Here is a 24,428-nt window from a genome sequence, read left to right on the forward strand (position 1 = left end):
GTGGAGCGCAGGCTCTAGGTGCATGGGCTTCAGTAGTTGTGGCTCACAGGCTCAGTAGTTGTGGTGCATGGGCTTAGTTGCTCTGAAGCATGTGGAATCTTCCTGGATCAGGGGTCAAACCTATGTTCCCTGCATTGGCAGGCAGATCCTTATCCACTGCACCACCAGGAAAGTCGGAAAGATGTATTATTTATTTTTAAAGGTATGTTTAAGAGTAAGTGATCAACATACTAATTAAAAAACTGTTTGCCAGAAGTTCCTAGGAAATGAAAACGGATACAGGCTTTTAATCTACAGTTGTTTTGTATTCATGTGCATCTTTTTCCAAATGGTGGGTCAATCCAGTAAATGTTTGTTGTGTAGTTTCCATTGATCGCTACAGGCTTTTTCAATACTGTTGAGTTCCTTTGAAGTAAGGCATTGTGAATTATTTATCTTTTTATTTCTGGTGCCTAGCGCATGCCTGGCACATGGTAAATAAACAGTAAATGTTTGTAGACTTGAACTGTTCAAAATTGATTTTGGAGTCAGAAGACCTGTTATTATTCTAGCTCTCCCATTCACTAGCTTTAACCTTAAGCAAGTTGCTTTGGTGCACCAAGTCTCTATTTCCACAACTCTAGAGTAAAATTCCATCTGATTCTAGAAGATCTGATGCCAAGCAAAGCATGTAGTACTTATTGCTTATTTGTATTGATTGCATAATAAAATCTATTTGGAGGCTTACCTAATTAGTAATGGATTAGATTGGTTTGCAAAGTATATCTCAGTTGATGATACTGGCATGTTGTTGCTTTTTAGTATACAAAGGCAACTTATATTTCATTTCCAAATATATTCTCTCTCTAGTATTCCTTGTACTTTGACCATTTTTTTTCTTACTGAATGAAAATAAAGATGGAAGAAATTACCTAGAAATTTAATCTATTCCCTTATTTTATAGATGAGAAAACGGATGTTTTGGAAGGTTATACTATTTGTCTAAAGCTGTTTAATGGCAGAGTTAGAACCTAGGTTGTATGATTTACACTTGAGTGATTTTTCCACATCAGGTATCTCCAGGCATTATTAGCAGTTTCTTGAGATAAAGATTGAAGAAGAAATGATCAAAATAGCTAAATTTATGGGCATGTGAAAAAAATACTTTTTTCTTATTCTCAAACAGTTATTCTGGGGGAACTACTTTTATGCCTCATTTCCTGAGAAGTACAATAAGGAAAGTAGGAAAACAAAAATTGTTTAAGTTAGATGTATAAAAGCATTTAGTTATGGATCCTTTATTTTTCCTGAGAAATGAGGATGGAGAGAGGAAAGAAGAATGTCATAATTGAATTATGCCTTGTTATTCTACTATGAGGTTTTTCTTTGCCGTTTTTGTAGTTCCAGGGAACCTTCACCTTTTTAATAACAGCACAGTGGATAGCAACAGACATTACTGTTCAGGTTGAATGAAAGGATAACCACTGTTCTTTCACTGTCAAAATCCTTAACCCCAGTTCTAGTTGCTTTCCACCCATTTTTCCTCCAGCCTTACTATAGATATCACAGATTTTTTGTAAGAGCACAGAGAAGAACTTCATAGAGTTTGGAGGACAGTTTGGGATCAGGGAATATCCCCTACAAGGGGTGACACTTGAGATTTTAAAGAAGGACTAGAAGCCAGATTAAAGGACAGTTTAGGGACATCTAGAGAGGTTACAGCATGAGACAAAGCGTGAAAGGAAGAAACCGCAGAAAGTGAAGTACAAGCAGGTTTATGTTTTAGAGAGCTTAAAATGTGAAGCAAGAATGATAGGAGGTGAAGCTAGAGTTTACATTTAATTCCCCAGGCAGTTCAGTGCAGTTCAGTCGTTCAGTCGTGTCCGACTCTTTGCAACCCCGTGGACTGCAGCACACCAGTCAGTAGAGAGCTGCTAATGGATTTTCCTTTTTTTTTTTTTTTTCTTTGAGGGAAGTATAGAGTCAGATTCTGATTTCAATTAGATTAGCCTAATAGCTTGATACAGAATGGTTCTATTAGTTATCCTTGGTAAGATAACAACTAACACAAAAAGAGCATAGCTAAAATGACACACATTATTATCTTTGTCTTGGTTCAGGAACTTGAGCGTGGCTAACTGGGCTCTCTGGCTCAGGCTCCCTCACACAGTGACAGTCAAGGTGTCAGCCAGGGCTGTAGTCATGCTAATGCTTGTCTGGGGGAGAATCTACTTCCAGTCTCACTGAAGTGGTTGTTGACAGTATTGAGTTTCTTTGGGGCTGTTGGACTGAGGGTCTCGTTTCCTCTCCAGAAGCATCTCTTAGTTCCCCTTGCCTTGGGCCTCTGCCTAGGGCAGCTTACAGTGTGGCAGCTTTGAACAAGCGAGAGAGCAAGAAGGAGGGTGGAAAAGATAGAAGCCAGAGTCTTTTACTTTAGAAGCATCACTTTTGCATACTTGATGCATTAGGAGCAAGTCACTGGATCCAGACCACTCTCAAGGGGAGGAGATGACACAAGAGCACACACACTAGGGAGGCAGGGGTCTCTGGGATCCATCTTTGAAGCCACCTGTCACAGTGGACTTAAGAAAATAAGACTAGAGGCAAAGGGACCACTTAGGAGGCTATTTGATAATCCAAGTGAAATGATAATGGAGATTATTGTAGACGTAAGTAATAGAATGAAGAAGGGGGGTGGAGACAAGAAATGCTTAGCAGGTTAAGTCGTGAGAACTTGGTGATTTAGAGCATGAAGGTTTTAAGGGAGAAGCAATTAAAGGTGGCATCTAATTGTTTTTGACCAGCAAATCACCATCTGACTGAAGAATATTTTCGCTTGAATGTGTCTTCAACTCCTGTCCATGTTGAGCTTTTATATGCATTACTGCCATTCTCGTCACACTTTTAGGTTTCTAAACTTGCCCTTGGTGTTGCTTTCCTGGACTCCAGCTTCCCAGTATCTCAATATCTCTCAGTGTCTGTTTAATTTTCCTATTTGTCTCTGTTCCTACTTTTACCCTCCTTACCCAGCTACTTATCTCTGTACACAAAGTGTGGGAACAATTTCTTAATTTCTTCTCTGAGGCCTTTCCTTTTTTAATCTAGATTCTAAAACATCTAATCGCTAGATACATTTATCTTTCATTTAACCAACAAGTATTGTAGGCCCACTTTGTGAACTGCACTTTACTGGGCCTCCTTGGGAATATAACAGCAAGACAAGCATTGTCCCTAATCCTCTAATCATTAATATCTTCTCTTTCCTTTCTGTCTGTCAAAAATAACACTAATCTTTTTAGTTATCCACTTCATCTTCTACCTTCCTTAAAAGGTGTATGTTTTGTTTTGTTTTTTTTTTTGTTTTCTCTTTATCTCCTATAGCTGTTGGATTTCTGGGGTTTCCTAAGCGGTTCAGTTGTAAAGAGCCCACCTGCCAATTCAGGAGACGCAAGTTTGATCCCTGGGTAGGGAAGATCCCCTTGAGTAGGAAATGGCTACTGACTCCAGTATTCTTGCTTAAAGAATTCCATGGACTGAGGAGCCTGGAGGGCTACAGTCCATGGAGTTGCAAAAAGTTGGACAACATTGAGCGTGCACACATACCTTTAGCTATAATCAGGAGGGGTTTTTCTCTAGAAACATTGAGATTCTATAAGTTTAAAACAAAGAACTGGCTTCAGCTATTAAGTGTAATGAAGCTATTCCTGACCTTGCCTTTCAATCAGCATCAAGCACTAGAGCAGTGAGTGTCTGCTCACTTCAGTGACTTACTGGAGTCCCCCTAGAGGGCTTTCTAAAAATATTGATACTTCACCTTTGCCTCAGAGATTCTCATTCAGTATGTTAGGAATGAAAACAAACCACACTCTTAAGGTGAATTTGATGTGTTTCTAGTTTAGAAAACTGTTGCAGTAGAGTCACCTGTACCATTAACTGTTTTGTGTGCATTTTAACCATCTAAATAGCCTAAAGCTATAATTTCCAAATACCAGTTACAGACTAATTACATCAATTCATACAGTCTTTAGGGCCCTGTCACTAGAGGTGCTGATTCTTCACTAGGTATGTGGTAATATCCAGGCTCCTTTTTTTTTTAATAATCAAAGAAGATTGATACATAATTGGATTAGAAAAACATTGAATGAATGAACCTAATATACTGTATTAATTTTTTTTTTGTATTTTCCTTTACAGAACTGTTCAGATAAATGCATATAGATGTTTGATAAGTGTTAAGGACCAGGCGGCCATGATATGCTTTATAGATTATCTTGGAAGATTCTAGCCATTTGAAGTCATATTTTAAATGACAGTTAAATGACTGCTTGCGTTTAGATTTTTAGATGCTCCAGTACTATTCAGTAGTATAATATTAGTATTATACTAATATTTCATACACTGAAATATTTCATTTAACTCTTTTTTGATACCCTGATATATTTCATTTAAGTCTTCTACTTTTTACCTTAAATAATAACTTTTTTGTCCCATGAAAAATTTGGAACAGTGACTGGATTCTTTTTCCTCATATTATTCTGATAAATCTTTGTTATATTCTGCTGTCAGGAGGGATATTATTACTTCCTTGCAGGATGGGATGATCAGAATGTGGCTCTAATAAGTTTGTTGTCTTCCTTTTCTATAGTGTTATTCCTCTCTTAAGAGAGTCTGTTGGAATATTAATGCAGAGAACTCCTCCACTTTTGGAAAATACTTTACCTCAGTGCTATCAGAGGGTAAGTTTCAATGCTTCCAAACCGTTGGGTTTTAGTTGTTTCCAAATTGTTGGGGGTTTCAACTTTTATAAATATGGGTAGCATGTGTGTATAATTTAGTATTTCTTCCAAGATTAAAAGCTGACCATGAAAGCCACTTAAACCAGAATAAAATCATTGGAAAATATTGAGCTTCACTAAAGAAATGTGGTAGAAATTGTCCTCATCTAGTCTAGAAATCCAGCAGCTCTTTTAAAATATGAATATGAATAGCAGATGGTATAAGCATTTCTTCAAATATATTTTGTGAGCCTCCCATCTTTTATGCCATATATTCTTCTAAGGTCCTAGGGGTGTAATGGTAAACAGGATAGACAGGGTCTATCAAAGTATTTATGGTCTGGTGGGGAAACGCAGGCACTAAGCAAGAAATAAATAAGGAAATACCAGTGATGATTACTATAATAGAAATGAAACAAAGTGAGGTGGTAGACATGGATGGCTACATCAGATTTATTGAGGGTGTCATATTCAAGGAAGCTGAAATGTTGTTGATTAGAAGGAGCCAGACATGAAAATCTTGGAGAAGAGTGTTCCAAGCAAAGGAAAATGCTAATGCAATAAGTTCTATGGCTGGAATTAATTTAGTGTATTTGAAAAACAGTGAGGAAAAGCCATTGTGGCTGAAGCATAATAGATAAAGGGAAAAGTGGCTGGAAAGGCTGGAGAGAATGACAGGGGACAGATGATACAGAAGTGCTGGTCTTACTAAGAGGTTTAGATTTAATTCTGATTCTGTGGGGAGCATTAGAAAGCTTTTATGCTGGGAGAGTGTCACAGAACTTAAATTTTAAAGCTTATTCTGCTTGCTATTAGAGAATAAACTCTAGGAAGAATGAAAGCAAAGGAAACCAGTTAAGAAGCTATTATTTAATTTGAAAAGTTATGGCTTGGACTGCAGTGGTAGCAGTGACAGTGGAGCTAAGTAGATATTTTGGATAAGTTTTGAGAGATAGATTATATTAGCAGAGGAGAGAAAAGGTGTTGAATTGCAGCTAGCTAGATCCTAATACTATTTGTTGAGGTTGATGCGGGTGTGAGAGTGGAAAATCCTCCCATATCAAGAGTTCTATTTTGGATATGTTAAGACTGAAATGCCTACTATACTTGCAAGCGAAATGTCACTGAAGTGCTTGGATGTGCAAATCTGGAATTTTAGGGACTGATTAGAACTAGGAGGAGTTTTGATTCATCAACATATAAATAGCCTTTTTTTAAAAAATTTTTTTAAATTTATTTATTTATTTATTTTTTAAATTTTAAATCCTTAATTCTTACATGCGTTCCCAAACATGAACCCCTCTCCCACTTCCCTCCCCATAACATCTCTGTGGGTCATCCCCATGCACCAGCCCCAAGCATGCTGTATCCTGCATCAGACATAGACTGGCGATTCAATTCTTACATGATAGTATACATGTTAGAATGCCATTCTCCCAAATCATCCCACCCTCTCCCTCTCCCTCTGAGTCCAAAAGTCCGTTATACACATCTGTGTCTTTTTTCCTGTCTTGCATACAGGGTCGTCATTGCCATCTTTCTATATTCCATATATATGTGTTAGTATACTGTATTGGTGTTTTTCTTTCTGGCTTACTTCACTCTGTATAATCGGCTCCAGTTTCATCCATCTCATCAGAACTGATTCAAATGAATTCTTTTTAACGGCTGAGTAATACTCCATTGTGTATATGTACCACAGCTTTCTTATCCATTCATCTGCCAATGGACATCTAGGTTGTTTCCATGTCCTGGCTATTATAAACAGTGCTGCGATGAACATTGGGGTACATGTGTCTCTTTCAATTCTGGTTTCCTCAGTGTGTATGCCCAGCAGTGGGATTGCTGGGTCATAAGGTAGTTCTATTTGCAATTTTTTAAGGAATCTCCACACTGTTCTCCATAGTGGCTGTACTAGTTTGCATTCCCACCAACAGTGTAGGAGGGTTCCCTTTTCTCCACACCCTCTCCAGCATTTATTGCTTGCAGATTTTTGGATCGCAGCCATTCTGACTGGTGTGAAGTGGTACCTCATTGTGGTTTTGATTTGCATTTCTCTAATAATGAGTGATGTTGAGCATCTTTTCATGTGTTTGTTAGCCATCCGTATGGCTTCTTTAAAACATTAGGATTGTATGAGATTGCCATGGAAGGATTCAGCTCTATTCTTTAGCTCAAGTTTCAACTCTCAAGATTTAGAGCATAGATAGAAAGGGAGCTGGAAAACCCAGAAGTTGAAGAAGGAGGAAGTAATCAACTGTGCCAAATATTTCTTTGAGGCAATTCTAATAGAAACAAAGAAGTGACCGTTGACTGGCATCATGAATGGCATTAATGGCCTTGATAAAAACATTTTCAGTAGATTTTGTGCAAGCTTGATATAGTAGATTAGGGTGGAAATGAATGGGGGAAGTAGAGATAGTGGTTACAGTCACTTCTTTTAAGAAGTGTTGTTAAAGGGAGTAGAGAAATGAGCTGAAAGCTTGGCTATGGATATAGTAAGAAGGGGAAGAGAATTTGTTAAAACAGCATCCCATAGAACATTCCCCAGTAATGGAAGTATTCAGTAATTATCTCGTCCAGTATGGAAGTCACAAGGAACCTGTGGCTGCTGAGCATTTGAAGCTTAAGGATTTTGAGCTAGTGCAGCTAGTTTTTTTATTTCATTACATTTTCATGCAAATTTAGCCACGTGTGTCGAGTGACTTCTGTATTGCACAGTGCAGTTTGGGAGCATGTGTGTTGCTAATGGGAACATGCCAACTGAGAGGAAGAAATTGATGATATGGTAGTGAAGCAGGTTAATTTAATGAAGAAATGAAGTTTTTGAGAAGGTGAGAAGGGATAGGATCCAAAGAGTTATGGAGGAATTAATTGTAGCTAGGAGCCAGGGGTACTGTATCCCACAAGGGAAGACAGAGAATGCTGAAATAGATGAGGGTTGACTGGTAGATTTGGTGAGTCAGAAGAGCTTTTCTGTGTGGCTCTATTTTCTCTTTGACTTACAGGGCAGTGTAATCATACAGAGAAATGAGAAGACGAGAGGAAAAAAGAGAAAGTGTAGAATAGTTCTTTCTGACATAGGGAAAGTGAAATGCTGCCCGTTTGACTTTTGTGGTTTTATGATTTTAAGGGAGGACCAGTCAGCATAATTGTGGAAGAGAAAGGGACAATTTAGTGAATGCCTACTCTAAGCTGGCCCCTATACTAAGTGATGTACATATATTGTTTCTGTTCTTCAAATTAACCATACAGGCTAAGTTTCCTATTCCTTTCCCTAGGAAAATTGAGTAAAATTGAGGCTCAGAAGATTTAAATAACTCAAAGATCACAGATGGTAGCGGCTGAATCAGGATTCTAATCCATATAATTCTGGCTTTAGAAGCTCCTGCTCTTTTTGTTACACCACACTGTCAGAACAAGGAGAGCAACATAGACTTTCATCTGTAACTACACTTTCTGCACATTTTTAATTTGAGGAAAGTTAATGCCAATTTCTGTAAGAGTCATTCCTTAACTTAGGCTTTAGAATAACTTGCAAGAATGTACTTATACTGCTATTTCTATGGAGGTAGGAGAAATCTCTTCAGTCAGCCTGTTGTTTCACTAGCATTGGTGTTTCACTACACCATTCGTGGGAGAAGGTAATGGCACCCCACTCCAGTATTCTTGCCTGGAAAATCCCATGGGTGGAGGAGCCTGGTAGGCTGCAGTCCATGGGGTCGCGAAGAGTCGGACACAACTGAGCGACTTCACTTTTCACTTTCATGCACTGGGGAAGGAAATGGCAACCTACCCCAGTGTTCTTGCCTGGAGAATCCCGGGCATGGTGGAGCCTGGTGGGCTGCCATCTGTGGGGTCACACACAGTTGGACATGACTGAAGTGACTTAGCAGCAGCAGCAGCAGCACACCATTCGTGAGGATACTCTTTAGAAAAATGTAGAGGATATCAACTTCAAACTGCTCTGTCATCAGAGTCCTGAAAGAGAAAGAGAAAGTCCACCTTGCCCTGTTTCCCCAGTAAAAGCAGTTTTGTTTTTTCTTAAATGAGCGCAGTAGGTATTGTCTCAATTTCCCACCAGGAGTCTTGGAGCTGAAAGAAGGTAATCCTATATGCATCAGATTCTGATAAAAATAAATATTTTGATAAAAAGTTCAACCTTTTCGTAGTTAACATCTCAAATAGATTACCTAAGAATCAGAGAATCTCAGAATTTGAAAAGATCTTATTATTCACTTGGTCCAGACTTCTGTCTGTTGCAAGAATCTCCTCTGCAACATTTAGTTGGTCATCCAGCTTCTTGACCATTTCCAGGAACCAGTGGTTAATCTCTTCACAGAGTAACCTCTTTCTCTTTAAAGTTGATCTAATTGTTATAAAGATCTTTTTACATTGAGCCTCTTTTAATTTCTGTGTTCTGATCTTAGTTCATCTCTTCCAGATCTTCTGTCTACAGAGATACTGAACAATAGCAATAGTTTGGGCATCTTTGTAAAGATTTTCCTGATCTTCAATGGAATACATCTAATGTTTTTTTCCATAAGTGTTTTCTATACATTTTTGGTAGATAGCTTTTAGTAAGTTAAGGAAGTGTCCTTCTAAGCATAAATAGGGGTTGAATTTTATTAAGTAATTGCAATTCTTTTATTAAAATGATTGTGTGATTTTTCTCCTTTGCTTCATTAATTGAAGAATAACAGTAATAGAATTTCTGATGTTTATTGTTTCCCTCTTGGGATAAACCTAACTTAGTCATGATACGTTGTTTTTTTAATATACTGTTGGATTTAGCTTACTTAATTCATAAGAGAATTCAGCTTATATGTTACTGTATTTATCTGGTTGGAGATCAAGATTATTTTTCCTTAAATGAGGTAGCGCCTCTTTTTTATTTTCTGGCAAAACTAAGAGGTTAAGTTACTTGAAAGTTTTCCCTCTGGGACTTGACAGGGTTGAGGAGGCTTTATGAAAGAGAACTTTTATTACCTTTTCAATTTTTAATGGTCCTTTCATATTTTCTGGTTTTTTTTTCTTGTATTACAGGATTTTCTGTATCTTCTGAAATAATTTCCCAAAATTTATTCATTTTTGTCTAGTTTCTTAAAATTGTGTTTTTTGTTGTTTTTCTGATTTTATTATTTATTTTTTTCCAGGTTTAGTGAGCTAAAATTGATAAATTAAAATTATATATATTTAAAGTGTACAATTTGATGTTTTGATATACATGTACACTGTGAAATGATCACCACAAAAATTGGGAACACTTCACAAATTTACATGTCATTCTTGGACGAGGGCCAAGTTAATCTCTGTATCATTCTAATTTTAGTATATGTGCTGCCAAAGCAAACACCAAAATTGAGTATTTATTCATTTTATATACATACATATACTGTTTACTGAGCACTTGCAGGCCAGGCTTAGATGCTTATAGTTTTAGGTGTTCAGGATACAAACATGAAACTCAAAAATAAATCCCTGCTCTTATTGAGCTTGAGTTCTGTCAGAGTAGACAGGCAATAAACAATATAAATAACATAAGTAATGTGGCGTGTGTCACTAGCTGCTGAAAAGTAAAACAAAGCAGAGAAATGTAAAAATGAAAACGTTGTTTTATCTAGGATAACAGTAGAAAGGCTTCCTGAAAAGTTGGCGTTTGAGTAAAGGCCCACATAAAGTAGACCAGTCATTATTGTGAAAGGAAGGACACTCCAAGCAAAGGGAATAGCAAACCCTGAGACAGGAGTGTTTCAGACTCTTCACAGAGTGGTGAGAATGCTGCTGTAGCTGGGGAAGAGGAAGCAAGCGGGGGAGGAGGAGGAGGAGATCATCTCGTGAATGTGGTACATGAGAAGCGGCCACATCACATGGGTCCCTGTGAGTTACTGTGGAAGCACTGGTTTTGATTCAGAGTAAGATGGGAATCTACTGAGGATTTTGAGCAGAATGAAAGCATCTGACTTAAAGCAACAGAATCTCACTTGGGCTCCTATTTTGAGACTAGATGAAGAGGTGCAAGGCTAGCAATACGGAGACCGCCTAATCAAACTAGAGTGGCTTTAACTGGACTGATAGCAGTAGAGATGGCGAGAAGTATAGGATTCTACTTGGTTGTGATATATTGTATACTCGTATGTTGATGCATTCATATAGTATTCCCTTTTATGGTTATTTCAATTGATTATTGGTAGTTTTCCTTTTTCATTTTGTACTTTGTTTAATTACATATTTATTTATTTTTTTAACTCCATCGGAGTTTGTCTTGTCACTGGTTCTCAACTGCAGGGTGAGGAACACTTACGGAGCCACTGGAAAGACTTAGAGCCATCCCTCCCGTTTTTGGTTGTCACATGAGCTGGGGAAGGGTATATGTTGGCATTTAGTTTCCTGGGTCCTGGGAGTGCAAAGATCCTGTAGTTTCTGACAGCTGTACACAATGAAGACTCATCCTGTCTAAAATATGCCCCCACTGTGTATAAAGCACTGACTCTCTAGCTCACTGATTTTTTCAAAGAAGTAGTGTTTTGACATTGAGAATTCCGTCATTTCCACATTTCTGCTTCCCATCCTTTATTTCTTTCCTTTTTATTTCTTAAGTTGACTTTGTTGTTCTTTTCCTAATTTCTTAGCTCATTTGTATTTATGTTTATCCTCTGATCGATGTATGGTTGACTCCTGAACAGCACAGGTTTGAACTGCACGTTCTACTCATACATGGAATTTTTTTTTTCAGTAGTAAATACCATGGTACTACATGATCCATGGTTGGTTGCATCCTCAGATTTTTGACTGAGAGGCAGGCTGGCGTCCCTTCCCCTGCACTGTTCTCCAGTCAGCTGTATTTGAAAATGTTAATTTCCCCTAGGCACTCTCTCACCTATGCCCTACAAATTTTGATATGTGTTCATTTATATTTCCTGAACACCTGTCATAGTACCAGCACATAGTAAGTACTCAATAGGTATTTGTTAATCAGTTCGAACCCACCCCACCAGCCCACGTTTTTCCTTAGAGGGTAGAATCCATGTTTACTGATGTCTTGTGTAATGATTTAAGGTGCATCCACTTATATTTGATTTCATGTTAATATCTGCTCTTTATATTTTAGGTGCAGCAGTTGCAAGGAGTTTACAGTTTACAAGAACAGCATTTCTGGACCCTATGTTCTGATGTTTATGTTGGGACCTTGAAATTAGTAGTAGCACCTGATGCTGATGCCAGGTGGATTTTAAGCCAAACGCATAACATTTTTACTCAGGTATGATATTTTTACTAACCTCTTTTAAGGGTCTAAGAATTTATTGTATCTACTAGTTTTAAAAATATTTACTATTTAAATATTAAATATATATATATTCTATACTGTGGGGTACATATAAAAGATTTTTTCAATCACAGAGTCAAATTTGGGAGATCCTTGCTTTAGTGAATACTCTTAATGAAGATAGTCCTATTTATTCATCATTGAGCTGATTTGAGCCCCTTTATGAAAAAGTAGATTCTCCCTTACTGTATACTCCTTACAAGACATGTTAAATGCTATCTGAAGCTAGGAATTCTAAGATAGTATTTGGAATAAGAATAATGCCTGGTCAGTCGCTTTAACTTAGAGCAAACTCTCTTAACATTTTTGTCGATAGCAAAGCCACCACTCCTTCTTTGTGATTTAATGACTTAAGATGCTCTTGAGTTTTTCTTAATTCTATATATGGAATCATGAATTAGTCAGTTCATGGCTGCAACCAAATTATATCAGGTAATGTTTATGCCATCATGAGTTGACATAGTAACTGATAAACTAAAAGTGATTACTAGGCTATTCTGAACCTACTGGAAAATAAGCACATCATGTCAAGAATATCTGAGGAGAGAGAGACCACAGATTTTTTTTTTGGAGGAGTCTGGTTTGCTGGAAATATTTGTCAGAAAATGTAGATGTTGACACTGCTGCCAAATTGATCTAACACATAATCTAATGTGGAAACTGATTCCACTGATGCCATAAAAATCTGTGCCTAAAAACTGACCCAAACCTCCTGATGTGATGCAGTGGGAACTATACATGACCTGTGTGGTACTCTTGTCGGAAACGGTTAATGTAAATCCAGTCACTAGTAAACAACCAGACAAACCTAGCTTGAGGCCTGTCACCCTGGATTCTTAAAAAGTGTCATGAAAGGAATAAAAGGAATTATAGGGGCTTTTTCTAAATTAGAGGAGACTTCACAATTAAAGTGAAGACTTTAAAGTGGAGAGGGAAATGGCAATCCACTCTAGCACTCTTGCCTGGAAAATCCCATGGATGGAGGAGCCTGATAGGCTACAGTCCATGGGGTCGCAAAGAGTCGGACACGACTGAGTGACCTCACTTTCACTCACTTTCACAATTAAATGCAGTGTGTGGTGCCTGATTGGACCTTAAACTGGAGAGAAACATCACAAAGGAAACTGCTGGATAATCAGGAAATTGAAATATAAATACATAATAGTTCACATAATTGTATAGGTGTTAAACTTCTTGGGTATGATATGGTATTGTGGCTATAGAAGAATACTCATGTTCTTAGGAGATACATGCCAAAGGCTTTAGTGGCAGAGCATCAGGATGTCTAACTTTTCAGTGCTTCAGCAAAAGTAAAAAGGATTACAAATAAATACACATACAGAAAAAAAAAGCAAATATGGCAAAACGTTAGTGATTGGTTTATATAAGTGATGGGCAGATAGATATTTATTGTGTTCTTTTGTCTTTAAGTCTTTTCAGAATAAAAAGTTAAAAAATAAAATTTTGGTGGCTCCTCATTACCACCAGGATAAAGCCCAGACTATCTAGCATGACCCAATTAACTTTTCAGCCTCTCTACTGCTATTATTCACTGCCTGTACGTCATACTCCAGCCCCACTAGACTATCTACTTATCTGTATGAGACAAAAATCCTACTCTAATGTAAAGGTCCAATTCAATTGTTGCTTTCTCTCTAAAGCCTTAAAGACCCTCTAAGCCTCATATACAAATGAGAGAAAGAGAGAGGGACAGATGGACAGTTTGAATTCAGTACCTTAGCATAAATTAAATGATCTCTCTTGTCTAATAAAAGAGAGATGTATGGTTATGTTCCTTTGGAATAATTAACGAAATGGTCTTATAACGTAGGCAACAGCAAGACTTATCTACTGCAAAACAATATACTAGTACCATTTATTTATCCTAGACTTTTAAGAACCAAGTCTTTTCTTAGCAGATGCAGTAAGAAATCTATACTCTTATGAGTTTCATAATGCAGCATGTAAAACCTTCACAGTAAGCCAGAATCCTCACACCTCCTCCCTTTTTCAGAGGCAAAAAGGAGAGTGTGGCTAGCCTTCAGTAGCCTTCAACAACCTTGCTTTCCACTGCCATTTCTAGATCATGATTCTTTCCGTCAGTCTATTGATTTTCTCCTAGTTATACCATGTCCTTCCACCCTTACAGCATGGGCATCTGCCCAGCTCTGGAATACCTCATGCTGTCCTAAAACTTTGGCGCTTAAATCACAGTTCTCCCTCTGAGAAAGGAGTGTGACTTACAGGTTTAGAGATGCACAAGCAGTGGTGTCTGTGCTAAGAACTGCTGAAGTTGTAATTGAAGTATGTGGAGGGAGGTTCTTCTGGTAACCGTAGAAATCTTGGCTTTGAAAATGGCTGAAATTGAAAGTTTACTCAGCTGCTTCTTTGGTTTTGGAAGCTGTATTTTGGTTTTGAAAATTTGCAGCTCTAAAACATATTTAAGCCTTTTTATCAGCTAAGGTCAAACCAACTTGATTTCATTCCTCGCAGAGACCAGGGACTGTCTTAGATTGCAGTGAAAATGGTTCAACACATTTTTCCCAGTGGGGAGAGTAAAGTCACCCTACTCATAACTTTGATTCCACACATTTAATGATTGTAAGTTGATGTGTGATAGTTATTTTGGTTCTGAAATATGTGAAATTGAAGGGTGTTTTTTTTTTTCCTTTTCTGCTTATGCCCTCATCACGCATATTCATTATGCTATGAGTATATCCTTGGGTTTGCAGTAACATTTTCAATTTGTGAATTGAAATTTAAGTTTTTTTACATTTTTAAAAAATTTAAATTATATCTTAATCATAGATTTTACTTAGCCTCAGTTTTTAGGAAAAAAATCACACTAATGCTTTAAGTACTTTTCTTGTAGAAAGACTTTAAATACCAGTGGCCTTAGTTCCAAAAGACCAAAAGAAGAATTTTCTCAATACCTGGTACTTCTATGATACTTTAATGTATTTTTCTTAGAGCTGATCTTAAATTGATTAAAAAAAATTTTTTTAGGTTGTTCTTGTTAAAATTTGTATGGAGATAACTTTGAGGTTAACATTAAATTTGAGAACGATGGCTTTTTGTTTTGTTTATAAATCTATAAGCTTTGTGACTCTTTGGAACTGTGCATTAAGCATGTCTTTTTATTCTCATTTTCCATAGTTATCATTCAATCATGAATGGTTACAGCAACTGGGTTGCTGTCACAAATGTAGAATAACACAAGAGAATTGGTAGAAGTCTCTTCAGTACTTAATATTTCTTTGGGATTATTAGTTAAGTGATAATCCCGTTTTAAACTACAAGGCTTTTGTTAACATTGAAAAAGTACATTCTCCTCACTGCATGCACTAACTTTTTAAAAATGATATATTTTTGGGGAATTGTTGAACTAGAAAACATTATTTACATTTAGTATTTGAACAGGATGTGGACTTGGGAAACTGGATGAGGAAGGCAGTTTATCGTTTTATGTTTCTTGTTTTGAACTGGCTGATATCATCTGTTAATTTTTTAGACACACTTTTGTTTAGAAATAATGTTAGAAGAAAAATCTAGAATATGCTTGGGCTCATAACCCTTCTCAGCTCCACAACGCAGAAAAGATGATTTAACTTAATGCATGTTATTTACTTTTCAATAGAACCTCTATTTGGGTATTTTCCATTTTTTCTTCTCTTCTGGCCTGTTTCTGCCTGTTAAGTCCTAACTCAGCTTCCTGCTTCAGCCTTCTATGCTCTAGTCTCCAGGCTCAAAAGAGAAGTTAACACTGATACCCAGAAGGAAGCTGAAGAGCCTCCTCACTAGCCCAGTTGAGAGTTCCCCAAGATTCAGAATCTCCTGCCTCCACCACTCTCCTTCATGCATAATCCCTTCAGTGTTTCTGACAGCAGACCTCACCCCACCTTGTTGTGTCTCCTGGGAGGGGAGAGTAGAAAGGAGGAAAAAGCTATCCAGCCTTCCAGGTGGCCAGCTGTTTTTTCCACCCTTTCCTGTGGGGGGGTGGTTATCTTTTGTAAGTATTGGTTGTTTTTCATTAATCCACAGGGTTTAAATGCTCATTTGTTGATGGTGATGGAAATAACAACAGCATCAGCAGCTAGCCTTATTGAGAGCCCTCCACATGCCAAGCACTGTGATGGGTACCTAATGTATTAGTCTATCCTTACAAGACAGGTAGGGTATTAGCCCCAGTTTATAGAAAAAGGAGTCCAGACCCACGTGATTGTTCATGACTTGTAATTTCATCATATTCAGTCACTATTTCATGAATTCTTAGATGGTTTTGTTTTCACAGGAAAGACTAAGGCAGTTTTTTAAAAATTCATTTTTATAGGGTAAAGATTAATATAATACATTCAGTCAAAAACTAAAGTAGAAAGTTTCTGTAGTTTTTGAGAATTGAGAGAGAAGTACAAACAATCAGTAATTTTCTATAGCCATAGTCTTGTTTATTTTTCTAAATTTTTATTGCTGATTTATTTTCCTTGCCACAGCAATGAATATTTATGGCCAATATTCTAAGTCTATGACATCACGTTAACAGTTATTTTCTTTGAAGCATAGGTGTCAAAAATAACTGTCTTTCCCATTTTAAAAAGTTTTAACTGATTTTTTTTTTTTTATGGTTTGTACATGATTCTCAGGATATAAGATACAAGTATTCTATGGTTTTCACTTTTTTGAAGGACAACCCTCAGCAGGCCTCTGAGTGCTAACATCAATAGTAGAATATTTAAGGGAACCAAGCACCGTTTTGATCTCCTGGAGTATTTGTCATGAGAATAAACTGTATAGGAAACCTAGTTTGCGTTCAGAAAGTAGGTGACATACTATAGGAGTCTGAAAATTTCACTTTTCTCTCTACTTTGAAGGAAATTGAGAAAGGAAAATGGGAACCTGGAAGACTTAAAGCTGTGCCCATCCAGCCAGATGGATGAAACACATCACTTTTCCTGTTAGACACAGCTTTTGTATGAAGCAGTGGGCCCTCAGGGGAAAAATACCAGCTTGAGTAATTAACTCATAATTATGCAAAGATCAATTTACCTAGCCTCTTTGTTTCCCCCCCCCCTTTTTTTTATTGCCTTGGGCTACCTCATTTCTTATTACCATCTTCACTGTATTTGGGCCAGGATTTAGGAAAGTGGCAGAGATAATAATGGGAGACCAACTTATTTTGTCCATTTAACTTTCATTAACAAGTTTGTTGAAAAGAAATTAAGCCAGTTTATTTGGGCAATAAAGAGTTAGACACGACTTGACCACTGAAAAACAACTTGAGGTTAGATATACAAGAAATTTGCAAAAGGGTTTCCTAAGTATAGTTATTTTGGGTCCATGTGGGTTGAGTAAATCAAATATAATCAATCATAAGTTTTTTATAGCATGTAGAATTGTTCTCATATATTCACACATGATTCTTACAATAGTGCCTGTTACGTAATAAGGATTTATTAAATGTCAAATACTGGATGAATATACAACAGTTTTGTGAGATAGGTAGGATTGATATTTATCCACAATTCTAAAATTAGAAAAACTGAGATTCTGTTTCAGTTTTTAGCTTAAAATCATAAGATATTAAGTTCTATCTTTTTTCTGCCATAGACGTCTTTAAGGTACATGCTATTAAATGCATTTTCAGAGAACTTTAACTTTACGACAGCAAGGATTTTTTTTTTTTCCTTTTTAATGAGACAAAAAAGCTAACATGTTTTCTGTGCTAGAAAGGCACTAGGGTCTTATCAGGCTTTTTATTTCATTAGAGCAGCTCCTGCCTCTTTGGGCATTCATAGTGTTGGGCAGAGCCCTCCAGCTTGAATGCTTAGAGGGAAAGAAAGCCATGCTGGAAGCAATGCTTTGAGGAGCCCAGAAATTCCTATGAAAACGTAGCATTATTATTGTATCCCCCCACTCTGGATTTTCCTTTCTTTTGAATGTTCTAATTTACTTTTCATTCTGTGTTACTGACAGAGTGCTTATTGTAACTGATTGTATGCTTAAATGTTTTTCAAGTTGTTTATTTGAAAGAAGGAAATTAGTAGAATTTCAGTTCATCCAACAAATGTTAATCACTTACTGTGTGATAGGCACTACTTGAGGTTCTGGGAGTCAGCAGTGAAAACATAGACAATCTTTTTATTTCAGAAAGAGTCCATTATCAATGGAGGGTGATAATAAACAGTATCACAGCAAAGAAGTTTTATGATACATTAGAAAGTGATAAGTGTTAGAGATAAGGAGAGCAGAGTAGGGAGACCAGAGGTGCTGAAGCATTTACCATTTCTTGCACCAAGCTTTTTTTTGTTGTTTTCTTTATGGATGGATAGATGTATAGATAGATGATATCTATCTCATCATCTCATCTGACATACTATATATACTTGATTATTTATCATCTCCCTCTCCTTCCTAGTTCCCAATAGCTTATAAACTCTATGAATACAAGGTATTTGATACCTGTTTTGTTGGCTATTGTATTCCCAGGGGACAGAACAGTACCCGGAATCTAAGAGATGCACCAAACGTATTTGCTGGATGAATGAATTGACTGCACTTGGTATGGGGTGGTCAGGGCGAGCCTTTCTGAGATCTGAGTAGAGAGGTGACAGGAGAGGGAATATGTCACATGGCAGTCTTGAGGACCATTGTTCCAGGCAGAAGGGCCAGTTGTGGCTGGAACAGAGTGACCAGAGGGAGAGGAGTACAAAGTAAAGCAAGAGAGGGAATCAGGGACCGGATCATGGGAGAGCTTTAAAGGCCACTGTAAGGACTCAGACCAAAGGACTAAGGGAGATTAAACTGTTGTTGGGTTTGAGTGATAGAGTGACAGCACCATGGTTGCTCTGCTGGAAACAGACCAAAGGAGTGCAAAGGTAAAAGGGTGAAAACTAGTTCACAGGCCATTACAGAATACAGGTAAGAGATGATAGTGACTCAGGCCAGGGGATAGCAGTGGAGGTGCCGTAAAGTGATCAAACTCTAGAGTTTCATTATTTTGGAGGTAAGGCAAACAGGTTTTGCTAATAATGGGTTGGGAATGAAAGAAAGGCGGTTGCAACATTGAGGGAGGAATTGAGCTGGAGAAGATACCTGATCAGCAGGTTTGAGGGGAGGAGATAGTGATCAGCTTAGCTGTGTTTCAGTGCTTTCAGACATTCTTAAGTAGAACTGTCAAGTAGATGGTAGATAGGTTTCAGCCTACAAAAAGTGTGAGAATGTTAGATGGTACTGAAAGTCTGAATATTGGGTAAGACCATCTAGAGGGAAGTACCAAAAAAGAAGGGATCTGAGGATTGAGTCTTTGGGTATTTGAGTGTTTAGTGTTCAGACAGGAGGCAGAACCCACAAAGGAGACTGAGAAAGACTGATAAGTGAGGTAAAAGGGCAACCAGTGAGTATTCTGTGGAAGCTAAGAGTGGGAAAAGTGTTTTAGCAGGAGGAACTGATCCCCTGTGTAGACCAGTTACTAAGATGAGGACTGAGAATTGAGCACTGGTCTGAGCAACTTAGAAGAAGTGGTTGGCAGCAAAAGTTTGGTTGAAACGGGTTCAAGAGAGAATAAAGGAATTGTGGACAGGAAATATAGAAAAATTGATACAGAAGAGATGGGGGCAATTTTGAGAGCAGTGTCCTTGAATAGCAAGTTTGTATCCAAAATTGAAGGGAATTGTAATGGATGTGTAATGGAATCAATAACTGATAAGATGGTTTTACTTATTTCAGTGTTTACAAATCATTTATCATAGGAAGATATAGATGGCATTGACTTCTGATTTTAATAGCCAACTCGTCAATCACTGTGGTGTTCTCTCTAGGAGAATACAGGTAGATGGGTAACCTCATTTTTCCAAAATTCACTTGGGCCAGGCATGTAATTAGTAGCACAGCTTTCTTTTGTAGAGCTATATGGAGAATATTTTTGTTTGTTTTTATAACTTATTAACATACTTGTTTCTAAAATAAAATTATTGGAACTTTATGATGAAAAATGGGGAATTCTTTCCCAAAGACAGAAGAGAAAAATAATTCTTCCCTTTTTCAAAAAGAAAGAAAAAAAAAGTTTCCTACTACTTTTCAGAAATATATAGTCTATTATAATTTGTTTAATGTTCTCATTTTTTTTTTTTTTTTAAACTTTTCAGGCCGGAGTGAGACAGCTTTATGTACAGATTGACTTTGCGGCCATGTAATGAGTGAAAAGAAACCATGCTTTTTGGGGGGACCTAATTTTTCTGGTACTGTACAATCCTAAACATTGTACCAGGCTTTCTAAAAAGAGAAATCGTCACTACAACTCCCCAGCGTCAAGTAGACCAGGTAGAGTCCACCGTTCGTGCTCTGCCGGGAGTTTACAACTAAGGGGTCAGAAGTAAGAGGATCTCCCCTGGACTTCTGGTCTTGTTTTTGTGCTCTTCTCACCAAACCATTTTGATTTCTGAGGTTTCTAGTTTTGTTCCAGGGTATTGTTTTCTCGGTATTGTTTCCTTTTTTTTTTTTTTTCATTTCAAATGCCCTCACTCCCACCCCTCATGCTAGCCAGTAAGAAATTCAGACTGTGGGTCTCTAATCATCTGGAATGTCTTCACTGAAGCTGCTGGAAACCACTGCTTTCATTCCCACAAAACCAGTGTTATTTTAAAAAAGGAAAAAAAAATAAGAAATGGAAATCTGTTTTATATGTAATGTCACAGTAGTTGACGTTTTTCAATATAATCATATGTTTGTGAAATTGTTTGTACCTTGCAAACTTATGAACCAAACCATATTGGGTTTTCAAAGTGCCTTTGTATCAGAAAATGTATTTGCCAGCATAGAAATGTTCCATCAAAGGTCATGTATATGTTTTTTTTTTTTTTAATGGGTATTCTGTATTCTGTACAAAATAAGACTCTTGTTAGTAACATCTACAGATGTCTTTTTGTGTACTTCAAGCATAGGTTTAGATACAGAAAAATTTGCCTTTTATTGCTCTCTCGTCAAAAAATAAAAGGTGTTATTTTGCTTTTTAAATCAAATTCAGTTATTATAATAAATTATTTTGTGGACTGTGTTTTCAAAACTTTGCAGATGCTTCTGTTATACAGACAGGTGTTTAGACTTATCACATCTGCTAAATTTCAAATTTCTAAAAAGCTACTGTGTCTATGATAAACTTTCCTGTATCTCTTTGCTGTTTTTAAAGATTCTCTTAATGAAAGGGAAAAGCATGTAGAGTGAAAGCAGAAAAGGTTGTGACAATGTTATTTTGCTTTTTCGTTCTTCAAATGCCAAGTCCTATCATTGTTTTCCTATGCAAGCATTGCAAAAATACAATTGCTTTCAGGAATCCTAAAGCGGCATTTTACTGAGTTTGAAGTAGTGAAGTTATGGAGTAAATGTGGTAATATAGAACTCCTAACACAAGTATCTTGGAAGTTCATAAATAAGTTGATTTCTAGGTTCTTGTTTATTTGAAAAATAAAATTGCAATTTGAGATAAGTGCTTGAACACTCTACTTAAATATTCTCTATGTTTTATGAAGAAATTGATCTGCATAGATATTTTCCCACTGTACTTCATTTTCTCATAATGTACATTCCCTTTTAACTGAAAGGGAAAAGTTTAAAAATATTTTAATTTTCTTGGGGGGGAACCCTGCAGGATGGAAATGAATGTTTAGAATGAAGATAAGTAATAAGCACTTTTTCACTGATGTGGCAGAAATCACTGTTGGTTTTGTCTTAAGTTTCAGAGTACCTATTGCTCTATTTCTGACCTACAATTTTTGAAATATACTGTAAACTACAGACTGCTTTCTTTATGCTTTTCTAAACCACTGCAGATTGCCATGAACTATAGATATTCTCCTTTATGTGCAGATTATGTAGTATTTTCAAAGTATTTTTACATATTGCCAGGCAGTTCTGAAGCTAAAAATTCCTGTCAACAGAATGCTTTTAACTGAAACAATTGTTAAGATGTTTCAAGAGGGATATATTAAAGGAAATGTCCTGATAACAGTACTACTTTTTCACTGTAAGTATAAGTAGTCACTTGGAAGTTTGCATCCACTGCCAAGCCTGAGATATTCTTTAGGTTTTGGCATATTGTGGAAACTGACAGATTTGCATGAAGGCAGGGACTTTGATGTGTGCCTTTAAAAACTAATTATGTGAAACTGTACTGATACTTTGCATACAGAGGTAATATTTGCATTGGCCTATAAAATTTACCAGTGCACACTGAAGATCCACTTCTGCCTTTCACTGAGTCCTCCATTCCAAGTGAAGTTTTCTGTCAAAATATGCATCACTTTAACTTTTACACTCAGTACACAAGTGCATGAGTGTGGTTTTTTAGGACATTTGACCAGGATGAAACTCTTCATTTTGCACCTGTTATAAGAGATCTCCAGTTCATATCATTTAGCAGATTGGCATTAACATTTATGATTTAATTAAATGTTCTTAAACCTGTGTGTACAACAGGAAAACAATTTTTTTTTTTCTTACTCTTAGGAAATACTTTTGTCTTCTCAGTGTTCTAACACAGATGTATTGCTAAAGTAGATAATTTCACTGAGAAATATTACTTGACTATTCTTATAAAATACATTTAGAATGTCCCTATTGGGGATTCTAATGTTGGGCTAATTTTTGGGGAAAAAAATCTGATATAATTTTGCTAATATTTTAAGAACCAAAATATACTCTGGAGAACAAATTTGTATTGCTCAGGGAATGTTTACCTTGCCAAGTAAACTTCCCCAAATAGAAATATACCTAGACTAGTTTTGTGTTTTTACATCTAAGAATATATTGCTCGAGATGAAGGGCTTAACCTATTCACAGCTCCTGTATTTTGCTGGCTCCTTGTGTGTTTTGTTGAATGACAGTATCTAGTTTATCTGTAGCTCAGTGTTCCTCATACATCCCACAGCCTCTTCTGCAGAGACATGAGGAAGTGGAAACAGATGTAACTGGCATTTCTCGTAAACCTGGAATGCTCCAGCATTCTTCAAAGCCTGTTTGTATACACCAGTAGCCAAAATACTGTGACTTTTGTGCACCTTTGTTAAACAGCCAAATCACTGACTCCTGATGCAGTTGATCAGAGTTCTATAATTTTTTTTAACCTCCTACAGAATAATCAGTTTAATAGATATTATTAATATGGTAGCATCCTCATATAATTCTGGGGCTTAAGAATAAAAATAATTCATCGCTGAACATAGAATTTTAGAATTTTACATACAAGGAGACTGTCCGTAGAAGCAGTCTTGTTCTACCTCTCATTTTACAGATGAGAAAACTGAAGCCCAGAAATGCTGTCATTTGCTCAAGGTCACAGAAGTAATTATAGTGGCAAAGTCAAGACCAGAATCTAGGTTTTCTGACTCCAAGTCAAGAGTTCTTTCTACTCTTCTGTGCTGTGTCTCCAGTCTAATAATATTTGCTTTTATGTAAATGTGATGAAGAAGCATTTTTAAATAAAAGACATCTGACCTCCATTTTTGGTACATTAAGGCACTTTATAAATGGAGTTTTACTGTCTTATTTTTCATAGCTAATTATGAGGTTTAGAATATTATTTCCATAGTATTCTTTGTGAAAGATAAAATTAATTTTTTACTCTTTTTTACTTTTCTACTCTTGTGTAACCAGTTCCTGATTTTTTTTTTTTTAAATAGTGACATCTCTCCATTGGATACTTTTAACTTGTGAGTAAATTTTTCTGTTTATTGCTCAAGACTAAATCCAATTTAAGGCCTGCTTAGTTTATTTTGTTTATGTTCTGTGAATTGATACTTTTTAGAAACCAGGCTAATTCACAGATCATTTCATTCTTATTACTTTAAATTTTCAGCCACTGGAGGGATCTTGAATTCTTAACATTATTCTTAGAGCCACACAAAATTGGGCATTAAATGTTGTATAGAACAAACCAAAAATTTTAACAGGGTAGAATTTTGAAGTCTTATAGAGAATCCCAAATGCTAAATTGCAACATTCAACTCTTCATTAAAAGCATTACCTTGAGAAAGTTAAACTTTGTTTTTCTTTTTGTCAGTCTTTAAAACAAATTATTTTTTAATTCACAAGAACTTTGGCCCCCAAAAAAGGAAATGATTATATTCTTCGAAGAACATTCAATAAAAGTTTTATTCAGAGAAGACTGTTTGAAGACATGATCCCCCAAAAGTCTTCATGGTCTAGATCTCTACCACAGAATCAAGACAATGAAAAAGTATGTCAAAAAAGTATTTGCAGATAAGTATAGTTTTATTTACTATAAATCAATGTGTCTTTGATGAAGGTGTCTTTGGTTTATGTTTAACCATTTCATAACTACAAATTATACAGAAAGA

The 24,428-nt window shown here is 36.6% G+C and overlaps 2 protein-coding genes and 1 non-coding gene across 3 annotated transcripts in view; 1 reads left to right on the forward strand and 2 right to left on the reverse strand.

Moving 5' to 3' along the window:
- Positions 1–8,735, reverse strand: part of EXTL2 (exostosin like glycosyltransferase 2) — a 99,481-nt gene extending 90,746 nt beyond the window's left edge. Inside the window, exon 1 of the mRNA XM_069598944.1 lies at positions 8,551–8,735. The gene's annotated coding sequence lies outside the window, so the exon portion shown is untranslated. The remainder of the gene's footprint in view (positions 1–8,550) is intronic.
- Positions 1–20,741, forward strand: part of SLC30A7 (solute carrier family 30 member 7) — a 94,251-nt gene extending 73,510 nt beyond the window's left edge. Inside the window, exons 9-11 of the mRNA XM_069598932.1 lie at positions 4,625–4,715; positions 11,866–12,015; positions 20,223–20,741. Coding sequence (XP_069455033.1) covers positions 4,625–4,715; positions 11,866–12,015; positions 20,223–20,270 — 289 coding nt within the window. The 3' untranslated portion in view covers positions 20,271–20,741. The remainder of the gene's footprint in view (positions 1–4,624; positions 4,716–11,865; positions 12,016–20,222) is intronic.
- Positions 10,007–10,110, reverse strand: LOC138431574 (U6 spliceosomal RNA). The gene has a single exon (XR_011253735.1). It is a non-coding gene; the product is annotated as a U6 spliceosomal RNA (small nuclear RNA).
- Positions 20,742–24,428: the final 3,687 nt, after the last annotated feature.

Source organism: Ovis canadensis, chromosome 1 (assembly GCF_042477335.2).
Source record: "Ovis canadensis isolate MfBH-ARS-UI-01 breed Bighorn chromosome 1, ARS-UI_OviCan_v2, whole genome shotgun sequence".
Lineage (NCBI taxonomy): Eukaryota > Metazoa > Chordata > Mammalia > Artiodactyla > Bovidae > Ovis > Ovis canadensis.